This window comes from Trachurus japonicus, chromosome 21 (genome assembly GCF_045865225.1).
Source record: "Trachurus japonicus isolate A0001 chromosome 21, Traja_1.0".
Classification (NCBI taxonomy): domain Eukaryota; kingdom Metazoa; phylum Chordata; class Actinopteri; order Carangiformes; family Carangidae; genus Trachurus; species Trachurus japonicus.
The window spans coordinates 33,022,938-33,039,359 of record NC_140927.1 but is presented as its reverse complement, the minus strand read 5'-3'; the positions used below and the strand labels follow the sequence as shown (position 1 = coordinate 33,039,359).

Here is a 16,422-nt window from a genome sequence, read left to right as displayed (position 1 = left end):
AATACTTTTGCGAGATCTCGCAATACTTTTTGCGAGATCTCGCAATACTTTTTGCGAGATCTCGCAAAAGTATTGCGAGATATCGCAAAAAAAGTGCCCTGTCCGCTGTCTCAGTGCTGAAATATGAATGAATGACAGCGTGTCACTGCCCGTGAAAGAGAGAGAGAGAGAGAGAGATGGTCAGGTTATGTCAGATGAATTAGTCCTCTAACACAAACTACAGCTTGACTTGTCAGTTTTACTAGTAGGATGTAGTTAACGGACAGCGTATCATAGGGTCTGGGTTGTTTGGGGAGCTCTCTCCATGCTGATCGCCCACGGTGATTTAATTCAACAGCGTTATTTTGCATCGGACTGATGTCACCACCATCTCTCCGTCATATTGTCCACTCCCAGAGCGCAGGAGGAGGAGAGGACGGCGCGGCTGCATGGGATAAAGCATCCGGTCCTATCGAGAGTCAATTAAATATCAAAGACTGGGAAAAAGCCACTATCACAATCGTTACACTCTGTTTTCTTGTTATCAGTCCTAGTTAATGCTGTTCATCACAAAAACCGAGAGAAAATCGGCATAAATAAAAGCGTCATGTTAATTCTGAAGAATATATTTCAGGATGGAGGACCAGGATCACTAACTGACTCAACAAGTTTTATCGATCAGTCTAATTACTGTAAATAGGCCTATATAAAGCGGTGAGCCCCGTGCGTAATGCTGCACCGCGGCACCGCTGGAGGAGAATAAGGAGGGAGAGGGTCTTCAGGGACCGACAACTGCCTGGCCCATGATGGTGACTGGTTCATATACAGACTCACTAGAACTGTTGTCATTGTTGTAACTATGTGCCGAACCAGGTCCAGCATTTGAGAGGCAGTGCACCAAAACAACACCGCGTGCGCTCCGTGCCGCTGACGCCGTTAACAGCTGCAGCAACACGTCACGTTGTCACTTTAACACCTGCAGCTGATTCACAACACCGACAGAACAACACAACAGCACGTCAGGTTCATTTACATGCAGACCGCATTCATGTGGTGGTTTGCATTGACCATCTAGGGTTAAAACAGGGCGTGTACAGGGCGGAACGTGAAGCTGATTCAGCTGCGCACACTTGTAGGAACTCTGTGATTTATGAAGGGAAGTTTGCTTGCAAGTGTGCGTGCGCAGGGTTTTATAGAGCAGCAGAGATATAGCCTTACTGCTCCACAAAATGACACAAGAAAGCTGGTGGCAAAACTCTCTACACACTCTCTCTCTCACGGGCAGTGACACGCTGTCATTCATTCATATTTCAGCACTGAGACAGCGGACAGGGCACTTTTATTGCGAGATCTCGCAAAAGTATTGCGAGATCTCGCAATAAAAAAATTTCCTTCCATGTCCCTTTGGGGGCTCCAGACTGGAGTAGATCATGAGGATCCTTTAACACCGACAGACTGAAACAGAAATCATTAGGAATCAAATCGTTTTGAACCGAAAATCGATTTTGAATCGAATCGTAGCCCCAAAACTCAGAATCTAATCTAATCGTGAAATAGTAAAAGATTCCCGCCCCTATCATTCAGTGATTGTAGCAGCCAACCGTGGCTTACGCTCCGTACACCGGCCATGAACGGCCGGCCAGAAGCCCCCTGATCGCGCCATCACGTAACCATAGCAAAGAAGTGCCTCATCTAACCTATGAACCCTGGTTGAACCCGTTGTTTTCATGTAATCAAAGCCTTAGGTATTCACTATATCAAAACAAACTGGCTTTCTCACAACATGAACACGTCTTGTCCCTTATCAAAGGCTTTGATCCGCCATCCCACCAATAAAAAAACAGATTAGGCTATTCAGGTCATTTGAGAGAGAGACAGTCAGACAGAATCATAGCAAAGTTAAAAATAGTCAAAAAATTAAAAGTTCAAAAGAGAGTTCTGCTTGAAAATGTCTCCTTTGTTTTATTTAAACCTGTTTTTCTCAGAATTATCCTCCCAGAGAGAAAACGTGCTGTATTCAAATGAGGATAACTAACAAGTGGAACATCCTTTGAACTCAATTTTATTCCTGGTGAAAGTAGAGAGTCCCCTCTTTCATTTGAGATATCCTGTGTCATTTTAGTCATAGCACAACATATTTTGTGGCTGTTTGAAAAAGTAGTAGAAATCCTCAAAAGTGCTGGCACTGGCTGAGTTAAGAACAAATACTGCATGATGCAATGTAACACTGCTCTATGGGAATGGCTAGTGGCTACGTCATCACATTCTAAAACATCACTTCCTTGTCCAATCGCAGGATATTCAGAATAGAAACAACAGGCAGAGCCGGGTCAAAAACACCGCGGGAGCTTTCATTTATGAATAAATAATCATATATATTCATGTATATGAATTCAATGCACAATATAGCATATATATGTATATTTTTTTGCCGTAAAAAAAAAAAAAAAAAGAGAGAGAGAGAGAGAAGATGAACGTAACGTGGGACGAAAGTAACAAAGCGATTTTCTCCGAGCACATATGTCTAACTTTGTCAGCATGTACATCATGTATAACCTAACAGAAAAAAATCTTGAGGTTATGTCTGACTTTGACCGAGTTACATTCAAGAACCAGCTGTTTTCAATGACTGAAAGTGATTTCAACTCGGTGATTTATTTCGATCGATCAGCTGTGTTTACCGTTTCAGGTGTCATAGATGGTTAGACAGATTAATTAGTCCTCTAACACGTCCTAAAGTTTGACTTGTCAGAGTTTTTCAGTATAGAAACATCAGGTTTATGTGTCGGGAGTCACTGTGGGGACGAAGGAAACAGCTGTAAAGTTAACCTCGTCCTCTCTTTTATACAGTATGGTCCCTCTGCACATTAATGAGCCTGTCTGTCACCGTGCCGTTACCGCGGCCACCGTGATGTGTTAACGTTGCAGGATTAATTAAAACACACAACGTAAACAATGCGACCGTATACATGTGTAAATACTACCGGAGGAGGCCAGTGAACCAGTGGGTCGCGGTGGTCCAGTCACGGAGGTAAACGTTAGTTAGCTAGTAGCGCTAAACGTTAGCTCATATAACGTCTCTATGTAACTTATAAATGTGTGTGTGTGTGTGTGTGCGCGTGTTTTGGGGGGACAGCAGTGAAGAACAAGCATTGCTGTATACGTTAGCAGCAGGAGTTGGACACGGAAGTGACTCGTGACGTCACACTAGCCATTCCCAAAGGAACTTCAAGTACCAACAAAGTATTAATGCTGACGAGCTTTAAACTGTTTCCGGTAGGGATGTCTTGATTATTTGTTGTCACAATTAATCGCGGTATTAAACGCCACAATTAATTAATCGTAAAGATTCCTAAATACCGTTACTTTCCAAAAAAGATGATGTTGGAACCGTATCGGCAGATGTGCTCCAAAATAAAGGTTAATGCTCAGATTGGTCCATACATTTACCTTATGTAACATTGAATTGGTAGGAATTTAAATGTTGAGTGTCATTTGTAATTTAAAGAAAACAAGATCAAACAAAAAACGATTAAAAAAAACGTAAACATTTGGTATAGATGACAATTTATGTGATGATGTGTGATTCCTAGTGAAAGTAGAGAGTCCCCACTTTCATTTGAGATATCCTGTGTCATTTTAGTCACAGCACAACATATTCTGTGGCTGTTTGAAAAATAGTAAAAATTCTCAAAAGTGCTGGCACTGAATGAGTTAATAACAAATACAGCATGATGCAACATAACACTGCTCTATAAGAACTTCAGGTACCAACAGAATATTAATGCTGATGAGCTTTAAAGGGACAACGAGGAGTTTCTCCATCGGCAGAACGAAAAATTCCGCGACAATAAAAAAGTCTCAGGTTAATGTGGATGAATCTCCGCTACCACTTGTTAATGGGCCCATTTTAAGTATATATATTTTTTTTTTTTTTTTTTGGCTTTTTGCCTTTATTTGATAGCTCAGTGAGATCGACAGGAAAGGGGGAGGCAGAGAGAGGGGGAATGACATGCAGGAAAGGTCTGCCCGACGCGGGATTCGAACCGGGGACGCCTGCGTTGAGGACTGTAGCCTCCACATGGGGCGGCCGCTTTAACCACTGCGCCACGCACCGCCCCTAATGGGCCCATTTTAGATAAATATATCGTTTTGTCTCTATGGTTATTTTGTTATTATTAGTGGTGGTGGAAATGCTGGTCGAGCCGACCAGCGTGTCTTTACTTTCGGTTTCGTGGCGAGTCATGAGAATAACGCCGCCGAATCGACGTTTATGGTGGGAACTACGACGGTATGTGATCGTCTTCCAACCTCTGACTTTAATTCTTGATGAATGAAAACATGAGTCTGTCTTGCGCCGGTCAAATAATTTCACGGTGCGGAGGCTCATAAATGTAGTGTGGAAACACTTTGCTTTTCCAAAACTCCTCGTTGTCCCTTTAAACTGTTTCCAGTGAAGTAAATGAGTTTGTTGGTCGGTGTGAGGAGGAGGAGACAGTAAACCACGTCGCTCTGCTGGACAGGTGTTTTTATTTGAGACCTCAGACAATCAGAGTCCAGTAGAGACTGTGTTTGGATGGAGGAGGAGGGGGTGAGGGAGGGGGTTGGGGAGGGGGAGGGGGAGGGGTCGGGGCTCATTCAGTGATGCGTCTGAAGGACTGCACCATGGGGCTGATGGCGCCCCAGTCTCCGGGCTTGCGGTACTCGCCCTTCTGCAGGAAGTACTGGCGGCCGCGGTAGTTGGGGTGTTCGTAGAAGACCCAGCAGCCGTCCAGCACCTTGAATGAATGAATGTATTTTTATTTTCGAACATGTATAAAAAAATATATACACTGCTCAAAAAAATAAAGGGAACACTTAAACAACACATCTTAGATCTCAATTAATGAAATATTGCAGTTTAAAATCGTTATTCAATATATAGTAGAGTGTGTTGAGAACAAAATAACATAATCAAAATTATCATCCCAGGTTGATTTCACACGGGTGGGATATACTTGGAGTTACAATGTGTTGTTTAAGTGTTCCCTTTATTTTTTTGAGCAGTGTATGCAACTATTTATTATATATTTATAGTATATATATATATATATATATATGGGCTGTAGAGTGGTTACAACCTTGCAGGACTGGACTTCTCTCCAGCGCAGCTTCTCCAGCAGCGACGGGCAGTCCTCGGTCGCCTCGAAGGCCTGGCCAACGAAGTCGGCCTTCTCATACAGCTGCATCTTATACAGAGCTCCGCTGGTCTGCAGGGGGGGAGGAGGAGGAGGAGGAGGAGGAGGAGGAGAGAGGAGGAGGAGGAGGAGGAGGAGGAGGAGGAGGAGGAGGAGGAGGAGGAGGAGAGAGGAGGAGGAGGAGGAGGAGGGGGAGAGAGGAGGAGGTGGAGAGAGGAGGAGGAGGAGAGAGGAGGAGGAGGAGGAGAAGGAGGAGGAGGAGGGAGGAGGAGAGAGGAGGAGGAGGAGGAGAAGGAGGAGGGAGGAGGAGGAGGAGGAGAGAGGAGGAGAAGGAGGAGGAGAGAGGAGGAGGAGGAGGAGAGGAAGGAAGAGGAGGAGGAGGAGAGAGGAGGAGGAGGAGGGGGAGAAGGAGGAGGGAGGAGGAGGAGAGAGGAGGAGGAAAAAGGGGAGGAGGAGGAAGGAGAGAGGAGGAGGAGTAGGAGGGGGAGGAGAGAGGAGGAGGAAGGAGGAGGGGGAAGGGGAGGGGGGGAGAGGAGGAGGAGGAGGGGGACAAGGAGGGAAGAGGAAGAGAAGGATGTGGAGAAGGAAGGAAGAGGAGGAGGAGAAAAGGGGAAGGAGGGATATATAGGGAGATGAGATTTGCATCAAAGGAAAAAAGTCAATATTTCACTGTAATAAGCAGCTTATTAACATGTAATACGTGTTAATAACTAATGTTAAAGGGATATTCCTCTGTAAGTTTAAAGGGATAGTTCAACGTTTTTGGCAAATTCACAATCAAATACTCAATCCAACAACTCCACAACGCTCTGGTGGACAAGTTGTGACCTGCACATTCACCACGCTATGAGATAATAACACAACGTTACCACACAGAGTTGTTTTAGAGGTAAATGCAGAGACTGCTTGATGAAAAACTGTCCCTGAAGGCAACGTGCATCAGCGGTTTTGCATGAATTTCCCTCTAAAACAACTCTGTCTGGTAACGTTGTGTTATTATCTCATAGCGTGGTGAATGTGCAGATGAATGCACCGATAATTAAAGGTGACGAACCTACTGCTGTGACTATAGGGGTTATGGTGAGAGGAGGATCTGACTAAATGTTGAACTGTCCCTTTAACCCATGGTCTAAACCAGTAGAAACCCCTCCTACAGAGATCAAGTCACCGACCACAATCTTCTCTAGTTGTAGAAAAACACTGCTGTCTATGTAGCCATGACAACCTCCATCAAAAAGCCGCTCACAGCCACAGATAATGCTCAGAGCAGCACCAGACTGCATCAACAGGACAAACAGGGTCCCATCCCATAATACCAGGCATCAAACACCTGCTAGCTTTGCCTGGTTTCTATTGAAAAGAGACAACAAAACACAACTCACCCACTCTCCTCCTTTGAGTTGATCAAACTGTCACAGTCAGAAAAGCTGCTGCAGTTTAGTAGCTAAACGTCTCTGGACTCCTTATTATGCTGCGTTCGAGAACACCTCTTAACTCGGACTTTTCCAACCTCCTACTTGGAAAAAGTGCAGTCGAACGCCGCCTCATGTCAGAGCTCCTCCCACTCGGGAAAGTCGGGGGAAAAAATTTCCCTCGACTTCTCAGAGAATCAGTCGTCTGACGTCACAACAACAATCTGCACCGTACAGAACCACACCGACCGTCAACGGTAAAACATCAATTAAAATGCATTTTAAAAGCCAAAATGCATTAAAACGTAGTAGGAACACAGTAAATTCATGTTGCTGTTCATCTTTGATTTTAAATGATCTGTTTCATTATTTTAAACTATGAATTGTTTTTGTGTCCTTTGTAATGTTTTAATGCCTTTAGCTACGTGAAGCACTTTGAATGCAGAGTTTGTCCCGGTCCAACATGTTTTTATTTCCTGGTCGTGATGCATCTCCAACGCCATGAAGACAGAAATCAAGTGTTTTCAACTCGGAGATTCAGAGTTGTCTCGAACGCAGCATAACTTTCCTACTGCACTCGGTTAACGACTTGGACCAGGGGTTAAACTTACAGAGGAATATCCCTTTAACATTTAATAAGTATTTATACTAGGGATGTCACGATCATAGATTTACTTGGTACGATTATTGTCAGAGAAACAATCACAGTATTACGGTTGTCACGGTTATTATGCATTAATTAATTTCACAACACTATGAAATGTGTAAAAAAAAAATCAAATAGAGTCAAAATATAATTACATTACTAATCATATACACAAAATATTATTTTAATAAAGAACCAATTATTAATCCCCCAGGGGAAGTGTTTCAGTCATTATTTCTCATCTATACCAGATGTTCAATTTTATTTTAATCCTTTTTTTTTTTTTTTTTTTTAGATACAAATGACACTCAAACATTTAAATTCCCACCAGCTCAACGTTACGTTTGTTTTCTTTCCGTGCGAGTTTCGCTGATCTGCTGGTACGGAAAGTGGAAAGTTTACGATGAATTAATTGTGGTGGTTAATTAATTAATTGCAAACAGGTAATGGTGACATCTCTAGTTAAATAACAGAGTGCGATGTCGTTATTAAATGTTAATAAGCTGCCCCCTCCCTCCCCCCCTCCCTCTCTCTCCCTCCCTCTCTCTCTCTGGACTCATGATCTGATTGATTGTTGCATGTTAGTGGTGTGAGGCCCGGAGCAGTGGGTCAGTTGGAGCCGAGTCCGGCCGCAGCGCTCCGTGACCCGGGGGTCGACTCGGCTCCACTGGCTCCAGCTCCGCCCCCCCCCCCTCTGTGCTGTGGCCGCGGCTGCTGCTCGGTCTCACTCAGAGCTGTAGTCTAATGTTTGGTAGTGGGTAAACTGCTCTTTAGGTGGTAAACAAACTGTTCATACTTGTATCACATAGACCGCTGGTTCTCAAACTTTTTTACATCAAGGACCCTAAAATTGACACAAATTAGATCACAGACCTAGCCTGACAAGCCAGACTATATCATTAAAATGTATAGTCTGGCAACGACCGGTAGACCTCGGCTCAATCAGAGCAAAGAGCAGGATGACGTCGGTAGATTAAACTTTTCCCAAATCCCGTCGGCAAAACACCAAATACATCCTTCTTGGAAATGAATGACTTCAGTGTTCAGTTTCTTGCTCAACTTTTAAAGAAAATGACAAGTTTAATTCTTTCAAAGTTGATGCCAACGCCGATTCAAACGATTCCTTGTCATGTTTTTCACCGTCGCAAGTATGTCGTCATGGCGTTAAGCCCGCCCAACGACTCTCTAAACAGATAGAGCGCTGTGATTGGTGAACACAAACGGTGTTCGAGACTCAAAAAGTTCCTATGGCTCATTTCTAGACTGACCTATATATAATATATTTGCTGCCGCTGAGTAAAAAATGGTAAAATTTCTCAAAAGAATTCTAGAAAAAGTGGTAAGATTTCGCAAAAAAGTAGAAAAGTAGAAAAATGTGGTACAATTTCTCTCTCTCAAAAAAAAGGGGCAAACAATAATACAAAAAGGGGTAAAATTTCTTGAAAAAAAAAGTAAAAAATTGAGAAAAGAAATGGTAAAATTCTAGAAAAAGTGTTAAGATTAAAAAGAAAGATTTTTTGGGGAAAAAGTGGTAAAATTTCAAAAAAAGTAAAGCGTTTTTTAAAAAATTAAGAAAAAAATGGTACAATTTCTCAAAAGAATTCTAGAAAAAGTGGTAAGATTTCGCAAAAAAAAAATGTAGAAAAATGTGGTACAATTTCTCTCTCTCAAAAAAAGGGGCAAACAATAATACAAAAAGGGGTAAAATTTCTTGAAAAAAAAAGTAAAACATTATATTAAAAATTGAGAAAGAAATGGTAAAATTCTAGAAAAAGTGTTGAGATTTCGCAAAAAAATGTAGAAAAATGTGGTACAATTTCTCTCTCTCAAAAAAAAGGGGCAAACAATAATACAAAAAGGGGTAAAATTTCTTGAAAAAAATATTAACAAGTAAAAAAGAAAAATTGAGAAGAAACTGGTAAAAAATTCTTTAGAAAATCTACAAAAAGTGGTAAAAAAAAAAAGTCAAACAATAATTAAAAAAGTGATAACATTTCTGAAAAAAAAAGTTTAAAATTCTAGGAAAAAGTGGTAAGATTTCACCAAAAACTGTAGAAAAATGTGGTACAATTTCTCTCTCAAAAAAGGGGGCAAACAATAATAAAAAAAGGGGTAAAATTTCTTTAAAAAAAAAAAGAAAAATTGAGAAGAAACTGGTAAAATTTCAAAAAAAAAAAAGTCAAACAATAATTAAAAAAGTGATAACATTTCTGAAAAAAAGTGAAAAGATTCTAGGAAAAAGAACCCTGTCAACCCTCCCACTTTGAAAACCACTGACATTTACTTTAGTTAGATAGTTGTACTGGGTATATAATATACTGAAGTATTTATGCATGTTCACTGAGTATCCTACTGAGTATATCTGATATCACACAGACTTACAAAGTGGATCATCTTGCAGGAGCTGAGGCGGTCGTTGAGGCCCATCCAGCGCTGGTACTCGGGGTACTCGCCGCGCGTCAGGACGTACTGGTAGCCCATGTAGTTGGGCCGCTCGTACACCACCCAGGCGCCGCTCTCCACCCGGATCGAGTTGCAGCGGCTCAGGTAGCTGTGGAAGTCCGAGCAGTCGCTGTCGCACTCGTAGCTGCGGCCCTGGAAGTTCTTGTCCTCGTAGAAGACGATCTGTGGGACGGAGGAGAAGACGAAGACACTTCAGACTCTTCATTTCATTCCATTTACTGTTTTACTACAGGGCTGCAACTAACGATTATCTTCATTATCGATTATTTAAATGATTAATCCATTAGTTGTTTGGTCAATAAAATGTTTTTAAAAAAGATGACGTCCTCAAATGTCTTGTTTTGTCCACAAACCAAAGAGAGACTCAGTTTATTCTCATGAAGGAACAAAGAAACCAGAAATATTCACATTTAAGAAGCTGAAATCAGAGAATTTTGACTTTTTTTCCTTTATAAAACAACTTAAACCGATTATTCGATTATCAAAATAGTTGACGATTCATTTAATAATTGATTATTGTTCGATTAATCGATTAATTTTTGCAGCTCTATTGTTTATTTGACGAGGACAGTGCATGTTAATGAACAATCGCTACGCATACATGACATCATGCAAATTTGGCGGATTCAGCTCAAAGCTATTTTCCATCCGTAGTCGACACATTAAAAGACAGAATACCATAAAGAATAGATACATAAATACTATAGATGCACCGAGTCGATACCTGGATCGAACATCGCTCCGATATTGACTAATCAGCTGGATCGGATATCGGATGAATGAGACCGATCCAGCATCCTGATCCAGTCATTTCTTTTTTATTATTATCAGACACAGCAATACAGTTACAGCGATCTAGTGTTTTTTATTTCTTTTTGCTGCTAATGTACACTTTGTTATTTGTTAATAAATAACATTAAGTACATTTATATCTGTGCTAATTTGTTACCTTACCTTTAACAAGGCTAAATGTTTATGTCAAGCCTGATGCCTTCACTCACATGGCGAGGTGTACGGTTCATTCATTACAACAGTAGTATCGGATCGGTATCGGGTATCGGCCGATACGCTCAGCCCAGGTATCGCTATCGGATTGGATCGGAAAAAACTGGATCGGTGTCAGAGTTGATCAGGAACACCTGTACAAACTAATGCAGCCGTTTAGAACCTCTAGAAAGCAGAAAACCGGGTCAAAATTTCCCATAATCCCCGTAGAAACAACTTATTTCTCAACTTTGAAGCCTTAACAGCATGTTTTTTTATTCTGCCACACAGCAGATTGGACTCAGCACACAAACACACTTTTAGTAGGCTTTTTTTTAAATATAAATTCTGCCTAGTCCAAGATGGAGCTTAAAATCTTTTTCTGTTTTTTTGGATGATAAATGTTATTTTCGTAATATTTCTGTAATGGTTTCTTAAGTCATTAAAGTAAGTTATGGTAACTGATTTCTTGGTTGAGTGCCATACTTACAAAACAAAAAAGCTATATCGAGAAATGAAAGGTAGTCTATCAAAATGTCTTTAAGAAATAAAGAAATTAAATTAAAATGCATATAAGATATTGAATAAGACAAACAGACCTGTAGTCCTACAGTAGAGGATTGAATAATCTATAGTCAATCCTGTAGGATTATAAATGATGGTATCGGATCGGATCAGAAAAAAGTGGATCGGTGCATCTCTATAAATAAATACCCAAACACCATAAATATAAGAGAAGACACAATATTAGCAGCAGTCGTACAATAAATTACAGTAAAATAGAATAAGACACATTAAGAAACAAGGGCAACAGATGCTGGACAGTATTTCATTCATGGCTCCTTCAAAATAAAAGCCTCACTCACCCTGCCCATGTTGGCTGTGAGGTGTGTGAAGCCCTGGTGCTGGTGCTGGTTCTGGTTCTGGTTCTGGTGAAGGGTGGTGGTGGTGGTGGTGTTGGTTGGTTCCCCTGAGGTCTCGATGTTGCCCCTGCCTCCCTCGCCCGCTGCCTATTTATACCCCCCCGCGTTCCCACGTTCATAAACAGCAACAGTGGAGGCCAAAGGGCAACAATCGCTTTGTCATGAAAATGAGATCCAAAAATTGAGTCAGTGATTTCTAGCTGCTATTCAGTTTTTCTAGAAAAGCGAGGAAGGATTACGGAATAATGGCCGGGCCGGGCCACGGTTAGCAGCCGGCCGGCCATCGACCCCCCACTGTGTCTCTCCTGGCTCGGTCCGGTGCCCCCCGACCCCCCCCCCCCCCCCCCTCTTCCCTGGCTCCAGCTCCGGCACCGTGACACCGATGCCAGCTCAGGACTTCTGTCTGTCGCCTCAGGGATCAAACAGTAGAAACACACTCTGGTGTAGTTTTACATGGATGTGACTGAATATTGGATCATTATCACTCATAAACACATCTCTAATATAAGAAAACAAAAGACTTTAAAGGGATAGTTCAACATTTTGGCAAATTGGCCCATTGCCATAATCCCTATAGTCATAGCAGTAGGTTCGTTACCTTTAATTGTCGGTGCAAGCTATTTTTAGAACGGCGGAGCAGAGCCGTGAGCTGCTCAGAGCTACGCTACGGAGGCTCATTGTGGGATTTCTTGGTTTCCCTCATCAAACTCATCAAATACACAATCCAACAACTCCACAACGCTCTGGTGGACAAGTTGTGACCTGCACATTCACCATGCTATGAGATAATAACACAACGTTACCAGACAGAGTTGTTTTAGAGGGAAATGCAGAGACTGCTTGATGAAAAACTGTCCCTGAAGGCAACGCACATCAGCGGTTTTGCATGAATTTCCCTCTAAAACAACTCTGTGTGGTAACGTTGTGTTATTATCTCATAGCGTGGTGAATGTGCAGCTCACAACTTGTCCACCAGAGCGTTGTGGAGTTGTTGGATTGTGTATTTGATGAGTTTGATGAGAGAAACCAAGAAATCCCATGAGCCTCCATATAGTGAAGCTCTGAGCAGCTCACGGCTCTGCTCCGCCGTTCTAAAAACAGCTTGCACCGACAATTAAAGGTAACGAACCTACTGCTACGACTATAGGGATTATGGCAATGGGCCAATTTGCAAAAATGTTGAACTATCCCTTTAATGGTAAAATGCCGCTTCAAACAGACACATGTATCAGAGTTGATCAGGAACACCTGTACAAACTAATGCAGCCGTTTTCACCTGCCCAGGGACTACAGATGGAAAGTAGCTAGCTAGTGAGCTAAATCCGGTACAAGGCATCTCTTCTCATTTCGAGACTAATGTTATTTTGTACATTGTCCCTGATACAAATAAACTTATTAAACTAAACTAAATTTAGAACCTCTAGAAAGCAGAAAACTGGGTCACATTTCCCCATAATCCCTGTAGACAAACCTTATTTCTCAATTTTGAAGCCTTAACAGCCATGTTTTTTTATTCTGCCACACAGCAGATTGAACTCAGCACCCCCTAAATTAACACAAACACACTTCTAGTAGGCAATTTTTACATTGTTTTTTTTGTTTTGGATGATAAATGTTATTTTTGTTAAATTTCTGTAATGATTTCTTAAGACATTAAAGTGAGTTAAAGGGATAGTTCACCCAAAATTGAAATTTCACTCATTATCTACTCACCAGTGCAGTGCATGTCGATATAACACACCAAAAAACATCCAAATACCTCCATGCTGCTCGTATGTAATGTCCGTCTTGTGTTGAAGCCCCGAAATGCGAAATTGTTCCGAAAAAAATTAAATAAGTCTATATTTCAAGCTTGTTTGTAGCAGAAGCTTCTCTTCCTGGTCCGTCCAAATCTTGCGAGAACAATTTCGCATTTCGGGGCTTCAATACAAGACGGACATTACATACGAGCAGCATGGAGGTATTTGGATGTTTTTTGGTGTGTCTTTTTGTTATGAAGACAGTTGGTATCCATTAGCAACCGTTATATGGACATGCACTGCTACGCCGAGACCCCCTGTAACTCAGAGAAGCCACGGAGGACTCTGAAACTTCTCCCAGCCCTTAGTCCACATGAGGGGGAGTAGATAATGAGGTGGTGAGAAATTTCAATTTTGGGTGAACTATTCTTTTAACAGCATGTTTTTTTTATTCTGCCACACAGCAGATTGAACTCAGCACCCCCTAATTAACACAAACACACTTCTAGTAGGCAATTTTTTATAAATTCTGCCTTGTCCAAGATGGAGTTTAACATTGTTTTTTTGTTTTGGATGATAAATGTTATTTTTCATAATATTTCTGTAATGGTTTCTTAAGACATTAAAGGAAGTTAACTGATTTCTTGGTTGAGTGCATCTCTGCTTGTGCCATAACGACAAAACAAAAAAGCTATATCTAGAAATGAAAGGTATGTAAAGTCAATCAAAATGTCTTTAAGAAATTAAATTAAAATGCATATAAGATATTGAATAAGACAAACAGACCTGTAATCCGTCATGTGATTCACCGCAAACAAAATTTACCTGAGGGTACAAATAAAGTAACCTTTGACCTTTTATAATCCTATAGGATTTAATAATCTATAGTCAATCCTGTTATGTAGGATTATAAATGATCAAAATCTGATAGGAGGATAAGGTTTTGCAACTAAAGGTCCTTTGGACTTTTATAAGACCTAATCCTATAGAACAACCTATAGGATTTTTGTAGTAATCGTATTGTTAGGACTACACTCACAGTAATAGCACTTCTGGTTCCAAAATCAAGTAGAATTTTTAATTGGACATTTCTATTAGAATCCTGTAGGACTTATGGACTGGGGAAAGGTGTCATTGATTTACCTGGAAACAAGGTTTAGCTTCATTAAACCAGGAAAACAAACAGAAATGTAGTTAATGTGGATCAGAGTTGTAATCTGAATGCCAGTCCCCATTCACTTTCACCATGGCAACTAAATGTCTGTTTATAGGGTTGAGGTGTTCTCAAGGTGTTGAAAAAAATAGAAAAGGCTTGACTGACCAGTGTTGAAGAAGAGAACACGTCTTCTTCAGTCTTTCACACCGGTGTTTTAAATGCACCACATGTTCCATGGTTTTACAGTGTTTAGTTTCTATAATGTTCACTTTTTGTTGACAGTTTAATTATTATTCATTCTGGAGATGAACTGAAGTGCATTTACACGTTTTCACTCTAAAACTGTAGAAAACTAAAATAATACACTCATATTGATTAAAATATTGAAAAAGAGTGTTTCGTGTTTAACTTTATGTCTTTTGGAGATCGTTTCATCTTGACATGAACATGAAACATTTCAGTCCGTGTGTTTTGAATCTATAATACATGTGTTTCACTGTTTGAATTGAACTAAACTGACATAAATGAACTTTTCCACGATATTCTGATTTATTGATTTATGCCCCTGAACATGACATGAGAGTCTACTAAAGAAGAAAAGGAAAAACTAAAATCTAATAAAAGTGAAGAGGAAAAAAGACAAAACAGAAACCAAGTTTATTCTCTCTCTCTTCACTGAATAAAAACAGAAATCATTAGTTAAAGTTCATTTAGCAGCAGTTTGTTACGTTAAAGTCTGAACATCTTCTGTTCTGTTGTTAATGAGCTGAGACGTGACTTCCTGCTGTTAAATACCGTTTTTAACTATATTTAGTCAGCGAATCCACCACAACACCTGCACTATATATATATAAATATAATATATAATACACATATGATGTAACTAACACCTTCATGACAGATTCGACAGTGAGTTTCAGTGTTATTCTGGTTCATGTTGCCGTGACAACATGTAAATAATGACACAGTGAACTTTGTTTCAGTTGAAACCTTTATTTATTTTATTTATTTTAACAGTCAGAACGACACGGTGCTCTTCATGTAGCTCAGGGCGACTTTTCAAAATAAGAGTCTGCAGTGAAACCACCTTCGTCCTGAAAGTGAAGAAACAAGTTCCAGCATTTAGATTTATTTCTTTTTTTTACAGTAAAGTTTCTAATGCTAAAATAATATTTAAACGACGGACATAGTATCTTTAGTGAGTTCATCTCCATTCATCTTCCTGTGACTAATAGTAATAATAACAAAACACTGCTGTGAAGTTTAGTAAAGTTAAAGACTAAAAATCTGTCCTGACGTCAGTAAGTAGACCGATGAAAAATACTCTCACTATAAAGATGAAACATATTTACACACGTGAATTCATAGAAAAATAAATGTAGAATATTTGTCGACACTGTTCTGAGTTTGTTAAATCACAGAGTTAAGACGTTCACCTCGTACCCGTGGCGACGACACCCGAGGGGGCGTGGCCACAACACAACACACAACACCAGACACACAAGGTCGACTTCCCCTCCACATCTGGACGGAGCAGTTCGACCCAAAATAATAAAAAATAACGTTAAAGGGATAGTTCAACATTTTGGCAGACTGTCCCATTGCCATAATCCCTATAGTCATAGCAGTAGGTTCGTTACCTTTAATTGTCGGTGCAAGCTATTTTTAGAACGGCGGAGCAGAGCCGTGAGCTGCTCAGAGCTACGCTACGGAGGCTCATGGGATTTCTTGGTTTTCCTCATTAAAACTCATCAAATACACAATCCAACAACTCCACAACGCTCTGGTGGACAAGTTGTGACCTGCACATTCACCACGCTATGAGATAATAACACAACGTTACCACACAGAGTTGTTTTAGAGGGAAATTCATGCAAAACCGCTGATGCACGTTGCCTTCAGGGACAGTTTTTCATCAAGCAGTCTCTGTATTTCCCTCTAAA

At 40.6% G+C, this 16,422-nt stretch overlaps 2 protein-coding genes across 2 annotated transcripts in view; one reads left to right on the top strand and one right to left on the bottom strand.

Annotated features, from left to right (window-relative positions):
* Positions 1-9,740, top strand: part of lcmt2 (leucine carboxyl methyltransferase 2) — a 38,004-nt gene extending 28,264 nt beyond the window's left edge. Inside the window, exon 15 of the mRNA XM_085765749.1 lies at positions 9,616-9,740. The gene's annotated coding sequence lies outside the window, so the exon portion shown is untranslated. The remainder of the gene's footprint in view (positions 1-9,615) is intronic.
* LOC146965592 (gamma-crystallin S-like) lies at positions 4,499-11,861 on the bottom strand. Its single transcript, XM_085765760.1, has 4 exons — positions 11,528-11,861; positions 9,597-9,839; positions 5,100-5,228; positions 4,499-4,757 (listed from the first exon to the last, which is right to left on the bottom strand). The coding sequence occupies exons 1-4, from the start codon at positions 11,534-11,536 to the stop codon at positions 4,614-4,616; spliced, it is 525 nt and encodes a 174-aa protein (XP_085621886.1). The 5' UTR covers positions 11,537-11,861; the 3' UTR covers positions 4,499-4,613.
* Between the last annotated feature and the right edge of the window lie 4,561 nt (positions 11,862-16,422).